The following is a 21,757-nucleotide window of genomic DNA, read 5'->3' as shown; positions in this document are numbered from 1 at the left end:
AGTATCGCCACCAACTCTAGATATCATCACTTTTGTTTTATCTGCATTTACTCTTAAGCCCTTGTACCCCATACCATCACTGCATTACCTAAATCTTTCCTCAGCCTCCCTTTCATTCTCTGCAGTCAACAACAAACCATCAGCATACAACATCTCCCACGGGAGTCCATTTCTGAAGTCACATGAGAGGGCTTCAAGTACCATAATAAACAACACGGGACTCAAAACTGACTCCTGATGCAAACCAACATTCACAAAAACTCATCACAAATCTCCCATTCACTCTTACCAGGGTGCAAGCACCCACATGCATGGCCATAACCCAGTATATTTTTCCTGAAGCTGTCGAACAATGAATATGGCATCAGTGGTATCCCTTTCTGGCATAAAAACAAACTGCATCTCATCAATATTCACTCTTTCTCTAATCATACATTCTAGAACTCTCTCCATTACCTTCATTATCTGATCTACATGCTTTATACCTCTATAATTTCCTCTTTCCAGGGCATCACCTATCCCCTTGTACACATTTACAATTACACTCTTCAGCCAATCATTTGGGGCAACACACTCATATATAATCATATTTATCAGGTCAGTGACTAACCTCACTCCTATATCTCCAGGCCTTCAACATTTTAATAGTCAACCCAGACACACCTGCTGCCTTTCCCCACATGCATCCTGCCTATTGCGTCACTCACAGCAGCTGGGTCAATCAAAAGCCAAGGGCCAAACACTGGATCTGCTGGCTCCAAACATTCCATGTCCCAGTTAAACTCCTCATTCAACAACTTGCTATAATGCTCTCTCCCCATGCATCTTTAATATCCCCACTTTCCACCACTATCCTTTCTTCGCCACTCTTCGCACACTGCTCACCTATAATATCCCGAGTATCCCTCTTCACCTGATTTGCTACTTTAAATATCACATTCTTCCTTTCCACATGATTTAGGTTATCAAGTAAAAGTCTCTGTGACTCAGATTTTGCCCTGTATACCTCTGTTCTAGCCTTACGCTTAGCAGCCATGCATTCCTCTTTGTTACCACTCTTCTTCCATTCCTGGAAAAGCCTTCTATTCTCCTTAACTTTAATTTCTACACCCTCATCCCACCACCAAGTTACTTTATGTCTTGGTGGGCCTCTTGTCCAACTGCATACTGCATCAATAACTCTCAAGAGGTTGTTCTTGAAGGCTCAGTACTGTTCACTAACGCCTCTGTCAACGGCTCCCTGTTCGCTATAGAAAGCATCCCTTATGTTTTGGTCTTCCAGCTTCCGTATTTTCCTCCTAGATACGTAAGTCCTCTTTTTCATCACTCGTTCTTTAGGCACCATGTCACATATCAATCATTTGTGCTGCTGCACACACTCCTCGCTCCCTATAACATTAACATCCCTCACTAACCTCCTATCAGCCCTCCTGACCATAAAATAATCTATCTGACTATTATTTCCTCCCCGCCCTGTATGTAATCAACCTACTCTCTCCTTTCCTAAAATGTGTGTTGCACACAATCATGTTCAGTGCCTCCCCAAACTCAAGTATCCTTTCCCCTTCCACATTTCCTGTACCATGTGCAAGTAAGAAAATTATTCTTTGATCGAAATGGGCGATATGAATGGAAGAGTAGGCACTGGTAATGAGGATAACATAATGGGTTGTAATGGAGTACCAGGAGAAAATGGTAATGGGAAGCAACTGAAGGATATGTGTCAGGAAAGGAGGTTGTGCATTTGTAACTCATATTTCAAACACAAATATGCACATAAATATGCATGGTATAGAGGGATTGGGGATCATGGTATGCAAGATTAAGCTGAGAGGAGTGTGGTGGACTAGGAGTGAGAGGAGCAGTCATGGAGAAAGACTGAAAGTTGAGAAGCTGAGGATCAAAGAAATGGCAGATGAATACAGGGACAAAGTAGAGGAGGAGTTAGAATCAGTGAATTGGAATGAAATGGATCTGGACACCTGTGGAATGCAAATATGGACTGCTTAGTTATGAATGCTGAAGCAGTGTGTGGTGTAGCAAGAGTAACAACAAAGAAGAAAGGTACGGCATAGTGGGATGAAGAGGTTAAGAGAGCAGTGGAGGAAAAGAGGAAGAAGTGGCTAGAGTGGTTACAGGACAGGAGTTCAATTGAAATAAGAACTGAATACAGTAATCCCTGTACTATCCGGATGCCCACTTTCCGGACTCCCCACTTACCCGACATTGTGGGCCTGGACCTTTGGACCCCCCCCCCCCAATCCGAATTGTTTCCCCCCGTAATCTGAAATTGCCGTGCGGCGCCGAACAGGCCAGCTGTGTTTACACACAGCCCCTTCACCCTTTCCTTCCTCCCCCCTCACCAGTTATCGCCTAACTGCCATCACGAGTACATGCTCATTGCATGGATGCCGCACATGCTCGTTTTTGTGAATAAACAGTGAATAAACTGCAATACCTTGCCACTAGACCACATGGGAATTTACAGTGTTGTGCAGTGTTAAGAAATTAGAATTTAGAGTGCAAAGGATTAACTGTGGAGTGCACTGAAATTTGCTTTTGAAACTGGCGTGGTGCAATTAAGAAGAGAATGTGCAGTGTTAAAAACTTATAACTCACAGTGCAAAGAATTAAGTGCAGCACAACACTGGATGTGCTTTAAGAGCATTTTCACCACTGCCAAAGCCTTAGAGAAGGCAGCCACAGGCATGCTGTACCCTGCTAAATATTTTTCATAACCACTTCTAATTCCTCATTCTCTGGTTCCTTTTTATTTATTTCATGCTTTATGTCCATTATTGGTGTGAATAGGATCTTAAATAGGTTTAAATAGGTGCTATGTATGTTCGGTAGGAAGTTATTTAGGTGGCTTTCAAAGTTAGGCTGGGTTAGGGTCCTTAAGTACCAGTCCAGCAGGCAAGGGGCCTACTTTCTGGACAGGAACACTTTCCGGACATGCCTTTGGCTCTATTACATCGGATAGTGGAGGGATTACTGTATACTGAGAGCAAGAAGCACATAAAGAGACTAGTGAAAAGGAAAAAGGAAGTAAATGATTTTGGAAGAAAAATGAATGCAAATTACTCTGAAAATGGGAAGTTATTCTGGAAACAGGTGAAGAAATAAAGAAATGACAGCAGAAAGAAATGTGGAGGTGTGAAGGATGTAGCAGGTAGATTATTAACCATGGGGATGAAGCAAGGGCCAGATGAAAAGAATATTTTGAAAGCCTGATGAATGTGAATACAGACAGCAGAGCCACTGTAAACATGACTGGTTTCGGGGGGTTGCCGTGAAGGAATGAAGTGCCAGGAAATGTGACAATTGCACAGGTGAAGAGCACTGTGAAGTGGCTGAAAAATGGGAAAGCAGCTGGGGTTGATGAGGTGTATGCAGAGATGATTAAGTGTAGTGGAGAGAGCAGAATGAAGTGTTTGTTGGAGATATGTAAGAAGTCATGGATCAGTGAAACTGTACCAGCAAAGGCTGTGATTGTACCTCTGTACAAAAATAATGGTGAATGAAGTGAGTGCAAGAATTATCATGGCATAAGTTTACTGAGTGTGGTAGGGAAGGTATAGGGAAATAGAGAAGTATGAGAGATATCAGAAGTCCTAGCGAGTGATGAACATGGTGGCTTTAGGAGTGGCAGGGGATGTGTGGATCAAATATTTGCAGTAAGACAGATAGTGGAGATGGCTTATGAGAAAGACTATAAGGTGTCTGTGGCAGTCATGGATCTGGAAATGGCATCCGACAAAGTAGACAGAGAAGGATTGTGCAAGGTTTTGTGCATGTACAGTGTAGATGGTAAGCTGCTACCTGCCGTCAAGAGCTTTTATGATGGTAGTGAAGCATGGGTAAGGGTAAACGGGCATCTAAGTGAATGGTTCACGATCGGTGTGGGTGTACGACAAAGTTGGGTGATGTTCCCAATGTTGTTCAATATATATATGAATGGGGCGATGAGAGAAGTAAAAACACGAGTAATGGAGAGGGGGATGGCAATGGTAATGAATGGTGATGGATGGACTATCTCAAATTTGTCATATGCTGATGATGCTGTATTACTTGCAAATACTGGAGAAGAACTTGGTAGATCAGTGAAGAGTTTTGTTGATGTCTGTGAGCATGGTGCCTTGAGAGTAAATGTAGAATAAAGTGATGGTTATTAAGAGAGAAGGTGACTTCCAGTGTGATGTTACAGTGAATGGAGAGAGACTGGAATTGGTGAGAGAGTTCAACTACCTGGGTACAATGATAGAAATGAGAGGAAAATGTGGAAAAGAAATGGAAAGTAGAGTGACACAAGGAAGGAAAGTAGCTGATTTTTTTTTTTTTTTTTTTTTACGTGTCCGACTCTGGGCAAAGGCTTCAGGGCCTATTTCTCGGGGGCAGTGACCTATCCCAAGGCCCAGCAGTCCTCCTACACCTCCACATGTCACCATGATGCTATGAAGGCCTTGATAAAAAACAGAGGCTTGAGTGTTGCAGCTGCACGACGCTTACATGAAGGATTGTTAGTGCTAACTTTAACATTTGGACGTGAGACTATGGTATGGCATGAAAATGAAAAGTTAAGAGTAAAAGCAGTGGAAATGGGACTGCTGAGGAAAGTATGTGGAATACAGAGAGTGGATAAGATACAAAAATGTGATTCATAAAAGAAGTGGAGTGAGGAAGTCTGTGGACACCAGAATCGAAGAGAGTATACTAAAATGGTATGGTCATGTGGACAAAATGGATAACAACAGAGTGATGAAAAAGGTATATCTGAGCGAATCTGAAGGAGGGAGGAGGTAAGGCAGGCCAAGGAGAAGGTGGAGGGATATGGCGGATGAGTGTGTGAGGAAAAGAGGCTTGAAAGTCAGTGAGGTTAGAGGCTGACAAGAAATCAAGCTTGTTGGATGAATAATGTCAGGAGAAGTGTCTGATCAGGGATTTGGCACCCCTTTTTAATGTTACAGCATCCGGATTTACTCTATCGGATACGTTTTTCCAAAGACATAGAACGTGATGAATGTTTTTGGTGTATCAGATAAAGCCAGGATTCCAGGGGCTTGAATGGTGAGTGAATGGAATTGTGTCCCATTGGATTGGGCAAATTTGGGCTGTCTGGACATTGCTACTCCTCATCCTGCCCTAGGGTGGGAAAGGAGGTCTGGATGATGATAATGTACGAAAATTATTCTGTGGAAAGTATTAGTAAGTGTACAAGTTAAAAGTGATTTAGAATGTACTGCTATAAGGGTGAGTGACTGTTGTGGCTATCTCATGCAAGTGGGCGTAGTGTGGTGTACCATCATTCTGTGGGATGTTATGAGGCAAAAAAATAGGATGTGTATTAACACATCACTGCACCAATATTTTACCTAAAGACTTGCTGCAACTCTAATAAAGTTAGAAGTTGATTCACCGCTGCATTTATTGCTATATTTAAAGCACTTCTATACAAATTCTGTAGAGATAAATATGATAAATTTGCCACTGACTGCTGCACCACAAATTTTATATGTGGCCGGCATGCTGCAGCCAACAGATAATTACTCCAGGATTTACCAACCTGCAAACCAAGCAGCCACATCAACTTTCTGCTGCTCATACTTCTTTATAAAGGGATATTCCAGCAGCTTCTTATACTTAGGGCGATGGCGGTACTCCTTGATCAGGCTGTGAGAAAAAAAAAAAGCTAATTATACACTTCTGGTTCTTTAAAAATCAAGTTGTACACTAGGAGAATTCTTAGAGTGAATCACCATAATCTACTTACTGGAAAACAAAGTAAATAAAACTAAAACAAGTATCAATATCCTTTCTCAATTCCTAATGAAATCAATGAAATGGGAGGGATGTAAATACCAAAATATGAAACAGTCAAGCAGACACATAATTACTAACTACCTTAAAGCACTGTTAAACTGTCACAGAGGAGACAAACTATAATAATCCTTTACAGTTTTTTATTTTACCTTATTCAAGGTGCTACCACATGATATTTATCAGCTTAAAAGCAACTTCTTTTCAGAATCGGCTTTATCATGATCATTCTACTTCCCAATAAAAACTTGGATAGGCAGGATCCAAAATTGCCAGACGCCTCAATCCCGTTTGGGGTGGCCACAAACAAAATCGCCTCCAAGTCGCCCTGTCCCCCGCCATTTCACTCCCCTGCTCCCAGCTCACACCCCCCTCTCTCATATACCTCTCCACCCCATCCCTCCATCTCATCCTCGGCCTCCCCCTCCCTCTTTCCCCCTCCACCTCACTCACATACACTCTCTTCGTCAGTCTTTCACCCTCCATCCTCTCCACATGGCCAAACCACCTCAGTGTGTTCCTCATAACGCTTCCTATCACATCCACATCAACACCACAACGCTCCTTTATATCCTCATTCGTCAGCCTGTCTCTCCATGTGACTCCACAGGCTCCTCTTAAATAACTCATTTAATGAACAGAAAGCTCAAGCAGCACCATTTAACCTGTGGTGTGCTACTTACCCCACCTGAGCTGATTCTGACAGCAATGACCTACCTCATATGAGCAGGAGTTCTAACAATGCACCACGAAGGTTTCTTAGAGGCAGCATCATGCAGTTTTTTAGGGGATATCAGGCTATCTATCATCTTTCACACCCATCACCCAGGCTAAGCCAAGAAACTAAGTTGAAGTTGCAACTACAAAAGTAATTCATGCACTTCCTGATCCATTAAAAATGGCATTAGTACCCAAGGAAGGCTAAAACCTGTCTCGAAAATATAGTTTTTGAGAAAGTCAAATGCAAGAGACAGAGTGATTTTTGGAAGAAAAGGAAAGATTAAAAAAATTATTGAAAGCGGCACACCACACTCAGGCTAGGGGTTAAATGACTAACTGGCAACTCACTGAGGATAGACAACAGTGAGTACTGCTCATTTATTTTAGCTGCCGGTTTCCTGGCAACTGGGAACTTTCCAACCATAATTTCAGTAAACCCCCAATTATCTGGCGCTGCATTATCCAGCATATGACACTGTCCGGTGCAGCCAATGGCTGAATTAAAACAGTATCCAACAATAAGCATAAAATCCATGACATTATCCAGCATGAAGAACCTTTTCTTCTGGGTAAAGTACAATATCTGGCATGAGACAGTTGCTGTGGACGATTTCCACCTTCGTCACTGTACGACAGGCAAGGATGTTGACATCGACAATATGAGGGAAAGGTTGGATGACAAAGACGGCGATCCAGGTTATCAGACGTTGTCTGATGAAGAGATTGCCACTGCTGTCTCTGCGGGACAGACAGAGGACAGCAATGAGGATGAGGACGAGGACCCTGACTTTGACTACCCCGCCATTACAGCTCTCTCTCATCTTGATGTGCTACATGCTGGCATTGAGTAGGTGCTCAATTATGCCATGCACCCTCACTGCGACAGGGCGTTGGTGCCGCTCATGCTGGTGACGAATCTGCAGGCAGTCAGGGATGCTGTCATCCTCCATCAGAATCGTTATACATATCGTCAGACCAAGATCGACACTTTCTACAAGTCTGCCACCCCCATGTGTGCAAGCCTGTTCTCCCCACCACCACCACCTTGTCCCCAGTCTTCATTCTTGGACCTGCAACCGAGCACATCGGCACTGCTGAGTCGACATTTGGCACGAGCTTGTGGCTGTCTTAATGCTTTGAGATTCCAATGACGATTTTGAGCGTCATTTCAAATCCAACCTCGTAGATTCCGATGATGTTTTTAATCATCATTTTAAGATACTTTTGTAAAACATTCACCATAAATTGCATTTATGCGTCATAACGAAGAAACTCTGGCACGATGTCATGGGATGGTTGCTTTGTGCGTGGCAGGCAGTGCGCATGTGGTATGACTCATGGCTTTGTCTCAGGGCAGGGAACAAAGGCAGTTGCGTTGCAGCTTTCGTGGTGATCAGAGGGCACATGATTGCCTCGCACTTTTCCAAGCTCTGTCTCCATTATTTCAATATGCTGAATGTGTCATTTTGACTTTTCATTTTCTTTGCTTTCCTTTTTTGAACATTCTACTGAAAACTACAACTATTCAGCTTCAAAATAACACCACATCAAGCATTCTACAGTGAAAAGTATATCTACACAGAGCAACAACAATAATAATAATAATAATAATAATAATAATAATAACAAAAAAAAAAGAATATGCAGCCAAAATCATAATATAATTGTGGATCTTTTTCCTTTCGCTTTACTGTGCAATAAAATGCATACATAACCATAATCTATATAGCACTGTAAAGGTACTTTATTGTAGTTTCACATGGTTTAAACCAGATTTATATATTTTTATGAGATTTTTATTGCTGAATATTTTTCTACAGCAAGGTATAAAATTTTTGGTTTTCACTTAATTTTACCTCGTCATTTTGACTTTTTATTTCCGTTGCTTTCCTTTTTTGAATATACTATGATAAACTACAACTATTCATCTTTAAAATAACACTATAACCAGCATTCAATCATAAAAGATGTATTTACACTGACTGATCAAAGAAAAAGATTGCAAAGAGAACATGCGAATGAGAATCATAAAAAAATTTGCATCTTTTTCCTTTCACTTTACTGTGCAATAAAATGCATAAATAACCATAATCTATACAGCATTGTAAAGGTAATTTATTGTTGCTTTACACAGTTTAAATCAGATTTATACTGTATATCTTTCACAGTTTTTTTTTTTTTTTTTTTGCTCAGTATTTTTCTATGGAGGTATAAATTTTTAGTTTTTGCCTTACTTCAACTCGTCATTTTGACTTACTTTTTTTTGTTTTCCCTTTTTGAACATACTATGACATTGTACAAATATTTAGCTTTAAAATGACCCCAAACCAACATTCAATCATGAAAAGCGTATTTACACAGAGCGATCAAAGAAAAATATCGCAACGCGAGGTTGTGCGTCAGCTTGAGGGTGGCTGACTCTAGCACAGACATAATCTGTACAGTCCAGAAACCTGGCAGGGTTAAGAGTCTCCTGAGGCGGGTAGGCCTCCATCACCTTGCTGCATGTCCCCACTCATCCCCCAGCTCCAGCAGATGGAGGAGGAAGAGGAGGAGAAGAAGGTGTTTAACATTTGTTAAAAACCAGCTGGGGGCTACTGGGTTACGATGCCTGTCTGCCAGTCACTGGGTGGTAAGTACTGTATTCTACTGTGGAACTTTGGGTAAATTTTTGTTGTCTATGCATTATTTTTTTCGTCTTTAGCATTATATTGGATATTCCCATGGGGGTTTTGAAGTCTAAGTACTGTACAGTACTGGACAGTGGCTGAAAGACCATAGAACATTCACACAATTAGGTGGGGAACTGTACATATAGGCTGGGTATGGGCAGGGTATTGTAAGTAGGATATTGCTCTGTATCTGGATTTCATTGATTTTCGATTACACCGATGGCTCTATTACATCGGATAATCGAGGGATTACTTTAGTGGTAAAACAAGGAAAACTTGTGGAGTATTACAGCTCACCTGGCGAGACATGTAAACACCAATCAGCTGATCGAGCTGTGTACTAATAACTGCACTGATATGATTTACCAATGAGTTTTTGAAAGTAATACATCTTTTCACGAGAGCCAGAAGGGTACTGGTATTTTAATACAAGACTATACGTTAGGCTTGCTCTACAGTACAGTACATTATGATTGTGGCACTGGGAATGCTAAGCAGTACATTATGGTTGTGGCAACAGGAATGCTTCGCAGGAATAATATGTTCTGTAAGCTTTACATCACTGGCATTATACATCATTATTATTATTATTATTATTATTTTGTGGTTGGTGGGGGGCAATCACCATCCACTCACTCAATGTAGTGCTGTTTTAGGTGTCTACCCTTTCCTCTCTTTCATCCTTCCTCTTCTGTCTTTCCTTCACTCTTTTCTCTTTCTTCTGGCTACAGGTGACTTTACACTCCCTCTTCTGTCTTTCTTTCCTTCATTCGTTCCTCTTCCTTCTGTCTATGGGTAACTCTACACTGAGTAACAAGCCAAATTGCTTCCTGTACACCAGGAAAGCATTTACTATGCTGGGTGGTAACCATATAACCAAATAATGGCATCTGGTGGATTGGTGGATAATTAAGGTGCTCCAAACAGATTGAGTCCGTGCTGGTTTATATCCAAGGGATGGTTGCGGTTTACTGCTCACATAATGCCACTCAGGGATGAGTGAGGCTGGTCACTCTCATCTTACATGTCAGAACCAATCTGCCTAGCCCAAGGTTCCTACGCTCCTGATGGGGCAACATTGGACTGGATGATCGATGAATTATTATTATTTTATTATTATTATTATTATTATTATTATCATCATCATTATTATTATTATTATTACTACTGTACTTTCAAGGAACTGTACTTTTCATTACACTGTATAATTTTATTTTCTGTTAGTCAAATGTGTGTCTATGTCTTTAGGAAAGTAAATCTGTACTTTTGGCATGTAACTGATATAAGTTTGAACACTTTTTGTGTTCAAAAAGTATGGAATGTTAGGCTGGTGTTTATGAATAGAAACTTTTTTTTTTTAAATTTAACAAGAACATATATATGTACAATCCACAATATTGCTAATATTCACTTCCAAGAAATTGTACTTTTTATTACATTGTCCATCCATCATCCAATCCTATGTTGTTACCCCATGAGGAGCGCAGAAGCCCGGGCCTAGCCAAGCTGGTCCTGATATTTAAGATGAGAGTGCCCAGCCTCACTCACCCGAGTGGCATTACATGAGCAATAAACCCCAACCATCCCTTGGATATAAACCTTCACTGGCTCAATCCGACTGGAGCACCATTATTACCCACTAAACCACCAGGTGCCAAAATTTGGTTATATGATTATCACCCAGCATAGTAAATGGTTTCCTGGGGTACAGGAAACCATTTGGCTTGTCACTCAGTGTACAGCCACCCATAGGCAGAAGGACGAGGAAAGAATGAAGGAAAGAAAGACAGAGAGGAAGTTTAAAGTCACCCATAGGCAGAAAGATGAGGAACGGATGAAGGAAAGAAAGACAGAAGAGGACAGAAGGAATGAAGGATGGAGGAGAGGAAAGGGCAGACACCTGAGAGCAGCACTGCATCAAATGTAAGCCTGTACTTTTGGCATGAATTTGGTACCTGTTTGAACCCTTTCTCTGTTCAAAAAGTATTTTTAATTATTTTTTGAAACTGCATTTTTTTTTTTTTTTTTTTTTTTTTTTTTTACATTGAATTTTGAGCTTAGTTATAATTTGTAAGCAATTTCAGTGTCAGATACTGTATTAGGAAAACTACACAATCAGATCAACTTAAAAAAAAAAAAAAAAGAGAGAGAGAGAGAGAGAGAGAGAGAGAAAGAGAGAGAGAGCACTTTCATATTTTGGTGGAAAAGTGACACCTAGCAGGAACCACTCGTAATCACTGGCGGTACTCAAAGCATTAAGTTAGAGGAAAGGCTGCAAATGTTGCAGAAATGACGAAGTGAGTAGGAAAGTGGTTCAAGGCATCTAGCTTGGTCATCACCACGAGAGGGGTGGATGGTGGGACTTTGATGACCCCCCCCCCCCCGGACTCTGAGGCTTAGCGACCAGATGCCATTTTCAGAAAAATTTGGAATAGGATGCATAGTGTGTAATGTGCATGTATTTAGTGTTAACAGTTAGAGGAACTTGTATTAGAGCGCATGCTGGCCTACTCTCTGTGTTACTGATACACTAACATAGTTCAGCAAAGAGGGATGGTCAGGAGCTAGTCCGGAGGGTTGATGAAACAAGAGCTCTAGCTCTCCCTGTATTTAGCTTTCCATCCACCTTGGCAGTACCATCCTGCTTGACTGGTGCTATAGTCTACTCCTTCAAACTTCATCCATTTTGACTATCAAACTTTTGTTTACTATGAGTAAAATTCATACCTTGCTTTGTCACAATTTCATTACCATATTGATTTCATTACCATATTCAATCACCTTGGCCAACCACACCTCCACCAATCCTTAAACTTACTCACTCATACCCTTATTGCCATCCTAGTCTCCATACCATTTCAGTACATTTAGTCTCAGACTGTTAAATATCAGTACTGGTACAATTAAAAATGATTGTCATCTTGATATAAAGCAGCTTACCAGTCATTGACGAAATCACAAAACTCTGGAGAAAAAGTGCCATCCTTAGGTAATGAGGGAGGGTCATCCTGCAGTACCTTGGTCAGCACCTGAGAATGCATTAAGCTGATATAAGGACATGCTGTACAATGATTCAATGCTTGATAAATAACATAAGTACTATGCTATGCTGTACAAATTTTGAGAAAAATGAATGCTAAAAAATTTTCATGTATTTGAAAACTGTAAACATAAACACTGCTTAGCAAAGCGGTCAATGTACTTATTAATACATTCATCCTATCCCTCCTCTCAAAATATTACCCAGGTGGATAGTTACCACTGTTCCTGAGAGATAATGCCATGGGAGTGATGCATGGCCCAAACCAGGTAGCTGGCCATGTGTAGAACACCCAGGAGAGGGAGGGGGGGAGGATGCTACCAGCTTCAAATGGTCAATGTCTGTGCTGAGACTATTATACACACACATTTCTGCACACAACTACAAGCTGTTCCCTGGTATAGGCTGAACCTGACAGTCTTGGATAATAGCTAACCTAGGAGAAGGAAAACTCCAAATTCAGAGCTGAAGCAGTATCTAGAGTTAGTGGCAGTAAAGATGTGGCCATTAAACAACACAAAGGACACTGACAGCTGCACCCATCCCTGTTATATTGTAAGGGGAAAGAAAATTATTTACAGGGAAGGCAGAGCAGTGAACTCTGAAGGTCCCACCCTCAATAAACTCTGGTCCAGGTGAAGGCCTACTACAATGCAATATTTTGTGTGTCTATATAAAAACTATAGCACTGTTCCAACACAGTCAATCCCCCATTATGGGGGGCAACCATCCAGGATCTCATCCTGCCTGAAATATGGCTGGGGTGCATGTCTACTAGTGTGCAGAATTTGGCTCTTAAAAAGAACATAAAAGGCTTCAGCCAGGATAATGCCCCTCCCCCCTCTCCAGGAAGTACCCTTTGGGGTTATCACCCTGCCTAAAACATGGCCCCTGTAAAGATCTCCTAATGTGCAAAATTTCATGTTGGGTATATCAAAAAAAAAAAAAAAAAAAAAAAAAAAAAAAAATCCTTTGGGGGTCTCACCCTGCCTAAAACATGGCCCCTGTAAAGATTTCCTAATGTGCAAAATTTCATGTTTAAAAAAAAAAAAAAAAAACTCCCTCCTCCCACCTCCCTGCTTGTAGGGGTAGTCACTGGGCGTCCCACCCTGCCATGAATGTGACTGGGATAAACAACTACCAATACATAAAATCTTGTGATCCCATGTAAAAGATAAGGCTATGCATAATGGCCATGCTGGGATCCCTGGGAGCTGTCCCCTTCCCCAAGAGGGGCAACCCATTGTGGTTCCACCTTTCCCAAAATGTGGATGGGGTGAACATCAAACAATATACAAAATTTCACATTCTTTGGTTATAAACTTTGGCCATGCATAACTACTGTACTTATCCCAGACCACCAGGGAACACTGCCCCCCCTTCAGGGTGCCTCTTGCAGGTTGGATCATGTTTATGACCTAGCACAAATTAACCTCTACCATTGAGCAAAAGACTGCTTAAAAAAAAAAAAAAAAAAAAAAAAAAAGTGTCTTAATTTTGGGATGGGACACAAAGGGACTCCTCCCTTAAGGGTCCCACCCAGCCTGAAACCTGGCCCAGGGGGGTGGACTACCATTGTTCAAAAAAAAAAAAAAAAAATTCTCCTAAAACATCTCTCATAAAACCTGGACCACATTTTCCACAACAGTACAGTACAGTGATTTGGTGAGTGACATGGTTAGCATCAAGCACTATAACTGGCTGCCCTTGAAGGTTTGTTTGCCTCTGATAGCGGCATAATGGTGTGATGATGCTACATGTCACAGTGTATTACTGCTAAGTGCCATCAACACATAAAAACTGCTAATACATGCTTCCATGCATACACGGCCAAGAATTTAAAAACAAATGAAAGAGGTACACAATGAGAAGTTCAAGCACAGATCCATGATTTGCTTGGATCATGAATCAGAAATGGTAATCCCAGTTCCAATCCCTCCCTCCTGTGCTGTGGGGCTACAAGTTATGCCAGCAGTTTAAGAGGTGGACAGGGAAGTTTTCCTCTTTTCACCAATCCAAGTTCTCCAATAATGATTTTGTAAAAGAATTTTGGTACATGTACAGTCACCCCACAAAGTGCAGGCAGGGCACCCAGAAGTTTTCAGTCAGTGATAATGCACATACTCTTCCATATAACTTAATATGATTTTTTATCTGGTGTAAAACAGTAACAGAAAACAACCATTAAATGCCAAAATGGTTGTGGATTTCAATGTTATCAGTAGTACTTAAGTAGTTACATCATCGTCATCATCAGCAGCAGCAGCAGCTAATCCTGTGTCACCCCATGAGGAGCATAGAAGCCCGGGGCAATGGCAAGCTGGTCCTGACATTTAAGATGAGTCACCAGCCTCACTCATCCAAGTGGCAAAACGTGAGCAATAAACCCCAGCCACCCCTTGGATACGGAAACCTGCACAGGCTCAATCCGATTGGAGTGTCTTTATTACCCACTAAACCACCAGAAGCCATAATTTGGCTATTTGGTTACCACCCAGAAAAGTAAAAGGTTTCCAGGTGTACAGGAAACTATTTGGCTTGTTACTCAGCGTAGAGTCATCCACAGGCAAAAGGAAGAGGAAAGAATGAAGGAGAAAAAGACAGAAGTGGAAGTGCTGAGTCACCCACAGGCATAAGGAAGAGGAAAGAAAGAAGGAAAGAAAGACAGAAGAGGATGGAAGGAAAGGAAGGAAGGAAGAGAGGAAAGGGCAGTCACCCAACAGTAGCACTACATCAAGTGAGTGGATGGTGAGCATCCCCACCTACCACTAGTGAGTAGTTACAATATTAGAAAATCCTCAAAGAGAAGCATGGAAATAGTTAAAATTTAAGAACAATCATTCAGAGACAATCTGAAATAATTTCCGGAGTTTAAATGTAGTATGGAACAAACAATAATTCTGTAGCAGCATAAAACTGAAAAGAACACAACATAAGACATAAAAAAATAAAAGCTGTCATTGTTGTTAAGAAAACTACTTCTGCTAGAACAAAAATACGGCAAAACCATGCACAAAATTTCCATTTCTGTTATCTCCATGGACAACAACAGAAAGTGATGCTGAGTTGGTTAGTACTTAGTAGCCTATATTGAATAGCTCAGCAACAAGCTTGAAAGCACACAACTGTCACTCAATGACAAGCAGTTATTACACTGCAATTAGCCAGGTCTGCCGTATAAAAAATCTCTATATGACTTGGCACAAGCCAGAAAAGTATACGTCAGTGAATAAAATATCAAAGAACCCCAAAAGTATGCAAAGCCAGAGCTCCTCACAGAATGCCCAACTTGTGCAATCACTGAGTTCAGAACTTTCGGATCTGTACTTCCAGTTAATCAGAACATAAATATATGAAAGAATAAAAGAGGAAAAGTATGTGCTATATCACCGTAAGGAACTGTAAACTCATGTTAGGTCCTTCTCATTACCTAGTGTAAAGGAGAGTGAGAAAAAAAAGTAGTCTGTCATATTCCTTAAATACTGAAAATATATTTTCATCTGAAGGGAATAAACTAAGAATAATTATGGTTATCAAACCTCCTGTTCTAGCTTCAGATTATGCATACATACTTTTTTAATCCCTAATCCTTGAAAAAAAGTCAACATCCACCCAATTCCAAAGAAAGGTATTTTCTCTGATCCCTCTGATTACAGACACACCCATCACAGCTTCACCTGGTAAAGTATCTGAGGTTCTCAATAAGCACACTGTTAAATATCTTCAAAGCAACAAATTAACTAGTGACAGACATTATGGTTTTGGCCATGGAATATTCACTGTTGATATACTCAATCTCATTACTCATACTGTCCATCAGTCAACTGACCAACATGGGGAACCCCATGCAGTAGCCCTTGATATTTCTAAAGCTTTTGACCGAGTGGCATCATTCTCTTTTATCCAAACTCCCTTGCTACTGCTTATTATCTTGTTTCCCACTGATCTCAGACCTCAGCAAGAGAAAGGTAAGAGTACAGGACTATAAGATGATGATGCAAATTCCAATTTCCACTCAATTAATGCCAGTGTGCCACAAGGATCCTTCCTGGTTCCAACCCTCTTCCTCATTCGTAATAGTGACCTCTTGTCTGTCATCCATAATCCCATTCATTCACATGCAGATGACTCAATGCATCACAGCTCGTTTACACTTAACCACCCATTCAAAAAGTTTGATCTCTTAACTCCCAAATCAGCACAGCAGTCTCCGAAAACCATGACTTATCTAAAATCACTGAATGGAGACAAAATAGCAGTGGCTTATTTAATGTTAGGAAAACCAAATACTGTACAGCAATTCCTTGGTTACTGCCCATAACTTGTACCGAACATGGTGCATGATAATAAATACACAGAATCTATGGGATTTATCCTAATTTGTTCTCGGCATCCCAAGCACAAACCCTAGTTTTCCCTTTTAAAACAATTTAAACCAACTAAATACAGTAAAGAATGTTATGGCAAGTACCAGAAACACACATAGGCATTGTTAGTTTCACAGAAAGTGATGACAAGAGCACAATACAGTGGAAAATTTAATCTGTTACAGGGTGCATGTACCTCATCAAACCCTTGAACAGCCACTCGCCTTGCCCCTAACTATTGACTCATTGAGGTAAATGCATGGTTTAGTTTATGCTGAAGCAAGATTTTACCAGTTCACTTATTTTTAAAGTTTGTTTTCCATATTTGGTAGGTGGGGGCACTCACCATCCACTCACACGATGTAGTGTTGCCCTTGGGTGACTGCCCTTTCTTCTCTTCCTTCCTCTTCTGTCTTTACTTCATTCTTTCCATTTCCTTCTGCCTAAGGGTTGCATTACACTCTTTCTTCTGTCCTATTCCTTCATTCTTTCCTCTTCTTCTATCTATGAGTGACTCTACACTGAGTGACAAGTCAAATGGTTTCCTGTACACCAGGAAACATTTACTATGCAGAGTGGTAGCCATATGCAGTAACCAGATTATGGCACCTGGTGGTTTAGTGGGCAACTCAGGTGCTCCTTTCGGAGATGCAGTTTTCTATCCATGAGGTGGTTGAGGTTTATTGCTCATGTAATGCCACTTAGGAATGGGTGAGGCTATTCACTCTCATCTTAAATGTCATGACCAACTTGCCTAGCCTTGGGCTCCTAGGCTTCTTATGGGGCGGATTAGATGATGATGATGTTTTCCATATTTTTCAAATTATTTTAAAGATGGTAAACGATTGCCACAATGGTCAAACTATCTATCTATTGCCAGATGGCTTAATTGCGTAAGGAGTAGCTGCAAACAAATCGCCTCCATGTCACCCTATACCCCACCATTTCACTGCCCTCCCCCAGCCCACACCACCCTCTCTCATATACCTCTCCACTCTATCCCTCCATCTCATCCTTGGCCCCCCTCCACCTAACACATATGCTCTCCTTGTCAGTCTCTCTCTCCATCCTCTCCAAATGACCAAACAACCTCAATGTATTCTCCTAATGCTTTCTATGTCATCCACATCCACACCACAATGCTCCTTCACTTCCTCATTTGTCAGTCTGTCTCTAAATGTAACTCCAAAAGCCCCTCTCAACTAACTCATCTCCACTGCTCTCACTCTTGACTTGTGTCTTTCCAACAAGGCACAAGCTTCACTGCCATACATTAGAGTTGGTATCACAATATTATCATGAAGCTACTTTTTTACTTCCATGCTCATTTCCCTATTTCTTATCATTCATTCATTCAATCATTCATCTAGGCCTGTGTTGCTCCATGAGAAGCGTTGGAGCCTGAGGCTAGGCAAGTTGGACCTGACATTTAAGATGACAGTGAACAGCCTCACTCATCCCTGAGTGCCATTATGTAAACAATAAACTCCAACCACCCATTGCAGATAAACCTGCACCTGCTCAATCCAGTTGGAGAGCCTTCATTGCCCATTAAACCACCAAGCACCATAGGCTATGTGGTTACCACCCACCACAGTAAATGGTTTCTGGTGTACAAGAAACCATTTGGTTTGTCACTCTGTGTGGAGTCACCCATAGACAGAAGGAAGAGGAACGAATGAAGGAAAGTCAGAAGAGGAAAGAAGGGAAGGAAGGAAAGTCAGAAGAGGAAAGAAGAGAAGGAAGGAAGGAAGGAAAGGAAGAAAGGAAAGGGCAGGCACCCGAGAGCAGCCGTACATCGAGTGAGTGGATGGTGAGGGCTCCCATCAACTGCTTTCAAAGAACTAGCAACCTTTCTTCCTTGTTGTTCCCTTTCAAGCACTTCATCCTCCACGCTTCTATCCTTACTCATCACATTACCCAAGTACCTAAATGCACTCAAATTTTCCATTTCCTCATCATCCAACATCACTGCACATTCACTGACTTCATTTCCTCGAAGACCATCACTTTACTCCTCCCTATATTCACCTTTAGATTTTGTTTCTTACACACACTCTTAAACTCATTCACCAAGACTTGCAGTTTCCCTTCGTCTTCACTTAACAATACAGTGTCATCTGCAAACAACAGTACAAGAAGATTCCAAATGCCGCCCTCTCTCATTAGGGCCGCTCCAACATCCACTGCACTACCCTGTATTTCATTTTAACCCCATCCCATATACTTATTGAACAACCATTTTGACATGACAAGAGGAGGCTGTAGCACAAGCCGAACAGGGTGGTACTCCCGAGGGGAACGGGAATGCTGGTGATAGGGAGAGCTGAAGCTCCTGTTTCACTAGCTATCTAACCATCCCCCTTTGCTGACCTTTTCAGTGTGACACTAACATGGAGAATAGACCAGCATACTCTCCCAAACATTTCCACTAACTATCTTATGCACAACACCACATGCACTTTACATTTCATACAACGTATCCCACTACATTACAGGGGTTGGCGCCAGCAAGGGCATGCAGCCAGAAAACTTTGCCCCTGCTACCTAGTGGCGGACTTCTGGGGGGAGGTGTGATGGGGGTTCCGCCGACATAGATCATGGGTCCAGGGCGAGATGGGGCTTGGGCCTGTGCTAGAAGGTATAGGGCATTGCGGTTCCCAGGCTGCCGCTTCCACCCAATAGAGAGGGGCCTGAACTTGGGAGTAGCGCCCCAAGAGGCTGCCCTATCGGTGGGTGTATAATGGCGGGATTGTTGCAGTGCCAAGGCGAGCTTGGAGGGTGTCCCTGCAGCTGTCCTGGCAGGGTGCCCCGAGGCCACTACCACAGCCACTGGTAAGCTGGTGGGCTAGGGGTCCCAGATCCATTACCTGGACCTGGGACTGTGCAGTGAGTGGTACCTGTGGTATGTCTATCCCCCTTTATTAATCCTGATTATGACAAAACACAAGAATAAGTTTCAAAGCAACCCTGAGGACAGTAAATCACCCAGGGGGATAAAGGTGGGTTCATGGAATGTGGGAAGTTTGAGGGGAAGAGCGAGGGAAGTCGTTGAGGCATTCAGTAGGAGGTGGGTGGATGTGGCGTGTTTGCAGGAAGTCCAGTACAGGGGTGGATCGGCCAGAAAGATTGTTGGGAAGGACTGTTACTATAAGTTGTTTTGGCAGGGGAGGCCAGACGGATATGGGGGTGTTGGTGTGATCGTTGCGGAGAAATGGGTGGAATATGTTATGAATGTTATAAGAGTAGGAGATAGGATACTGGTAGTGAAAATTCTATTCGGTAGAAAAATAGCTGCAGTTATATCGGCATATGCTCCACAGGCAGGATTAAATGAAGCAGAGAAAGATAGATTTTGGGATGATTTAATACGTGTAGTAGGTGGTATGCGGGACGATGAGATAGTGGTTTTGGAAGGGGACTTAAATGGTCATGTAGGTGAAGCAGCACAAGGTTATGAAGGAGCACATGGGGGATGCGCGTATGGTCTAAGGAATGCGGAAGGGGAAAGGATACTTGAGTTTGGGGAGGCAACGGACATGATTGTGTGCAACACATTTTAGGAAAAGAGAGAGTAGGTTAATTACATATGAGTCTGGGGGAAACAGCAGTCAGATAGATTATTTTTTGGTTAGGAGGGCTGATAGGAGGTTAGTGAGGGATGTTAAAGTTACAGGAAGTGAGGAGTGTGTGCAGCAGCTCAAGTGAATTGGTGAAGTCTTTGGGCTGTATGCTTAGAGGAAAAGTAATGGGTTTCCCAATTTTAGGGAACGAAATGGAACAAGAATGCCTGCTAATCAGAAAAAAAAAAAAATTACTCATGTGTTTTCGTAAGTTAGCATTCAGTTCTGCATTCTTCGTTAGATATCGCGCTTCCCAACACATTTCGGACTGACAGAGCATAGTTATTTCTTCCTCTTACATTTACTGTTCATTCTTTTGTTTGTCCTTAAGTGTACTTTATGTGTGAAAGAGAGTATTAATACAAACAATAATGCATTCCATTAACCCCATCATAACTGCCAGCCTCGAACAATGCTCTACTGTACTGGTGTCAGGGATGTTGGGTTAGAGAGAGCTATAAAAAAACTGCGAACAATTATGGGAAGGGAACGAAGGTCACTGGTATATTTACACAACCCTCCTCTACCATCTCAAACAGTCAGGTGGCCTGCCACTTCATCTCAGATGTTTTCGACGATAAGTTTAAATGCTAATGTAACATGCACCTTAATTATGAGTAAGTTTCTTCCATTATGCCAGAAACAATCGTAGGTAAGGCTTAAGGAACGTTATGATAATAAGAGAGGAAATCTCAGTGAAAGGTAATTTACCACCCAAAAAATAGGCAGAAAAATACAGAAAACAAACTAGAGCAATATGAATTGAATTGATAAGGTTATTAGGCTGTATGCTTGGACGAAAATTTATGAGTTTCACAATTATAGGGGACGAAATGAAACAAAAATGTTTACTAATAAAAAATACGTTCATCTCACGTGTTCTCGTAAGGTGGCATTCAGTCCCACAGTCTTTGCTTGATGTCGCTTCCCAACACATTTTGGACCGACAGAGCATACAGTTATTTCTGCTTCTTACAGTTAAGTGTACATCTATTGCACATTCTTTTGTTCATTCGTGTATGTGTGAAAGAGAGAGTATTGATACAAACAATAATGTATTCCATTAACCCCTTCATGGCTGCCAGCCTTGAACAATGCTTTACTGTATCGATCTCAGTGACAATCTCAGTGACACTGAGTTAGGGAGAGCCATAAAAACTGAACAATTATGGGAAGGGAACGGAGGTCACTGGTATGTTTACACAACCCTACTCTACCATCCCAAACAGCCAGGAGGTCCTCTCATTCCAGATGTTTTCGCCGATATGTTTAAATGCTAAAGTAACATGCACTCTAATTTTATTTAAATGCTAATGTAACATGCCCCCTAATTTCATGAATCATAGCAAATCACAAGATGGGTTTAGGGAGGAGGGCAAAAAGCCAGGTGTACCAGACGAGTCTTTTCACATCTATAAGAAAAAGAAACTGACTTTATAACTTTGAAAAAAAAGGTTCCAAGGTCTACAACAGGAGCACAAAAATTTCTGAACTCACGAACACTGAGGAGGGTAAACA

The 21,757-nt window shown here is 41.6% G+C and overlaps 1 protein-coding gene across 1 annotated transcript in view; it reads right to left on the bottom strand.

Moving 5' to 3' along the window:
* LOC145399833 (uncharacterized) overlaps nucleotides 1-21,757 on the bottom strand; it is a 170,258-nt gene that overhangs the window by 86,536 nt on the left and 61,965 nt on the right. Inside the window, exons 7-8 of the mRNA XM_080272400.1 lie at nucleotides 12,150-12,238; nucleotides 5,564-5,670 (exon numbers count right to left, since the gene is read on the bottom strand). Coding sequence (XP_080128526.1) covers nucleotides 5,564-5,670; nucleotides 12,150-12,238 — 196 coding nt within the window. The remainder of the gene's footprint in view (nucleotides 1-5,563; nucleotides 5,671-12,149; nucleotides 12,239-21,757) is intronic.

Source organism: Coenobita brevimanus, chromosome 50 (genome assembly GCF_032717465.1).
Source record: "Coenobita brevimanus isolate Jiangsu-jjx chromosome 50, ASM3271746v2, whole genome shotgun sequence".
Taxonomy (NCBI): Eukaryota; Metazoa; Arthropoda; class Malacostraca; order Decapoda; family Coenobitidae; genus Coenobita; species Coenobita brevimanus.
The sequence above is the reverse complement of the archived record's forward strand: the minus strand, read 5'-3'. Positions and strand labels throughout refer to the sequence as shown.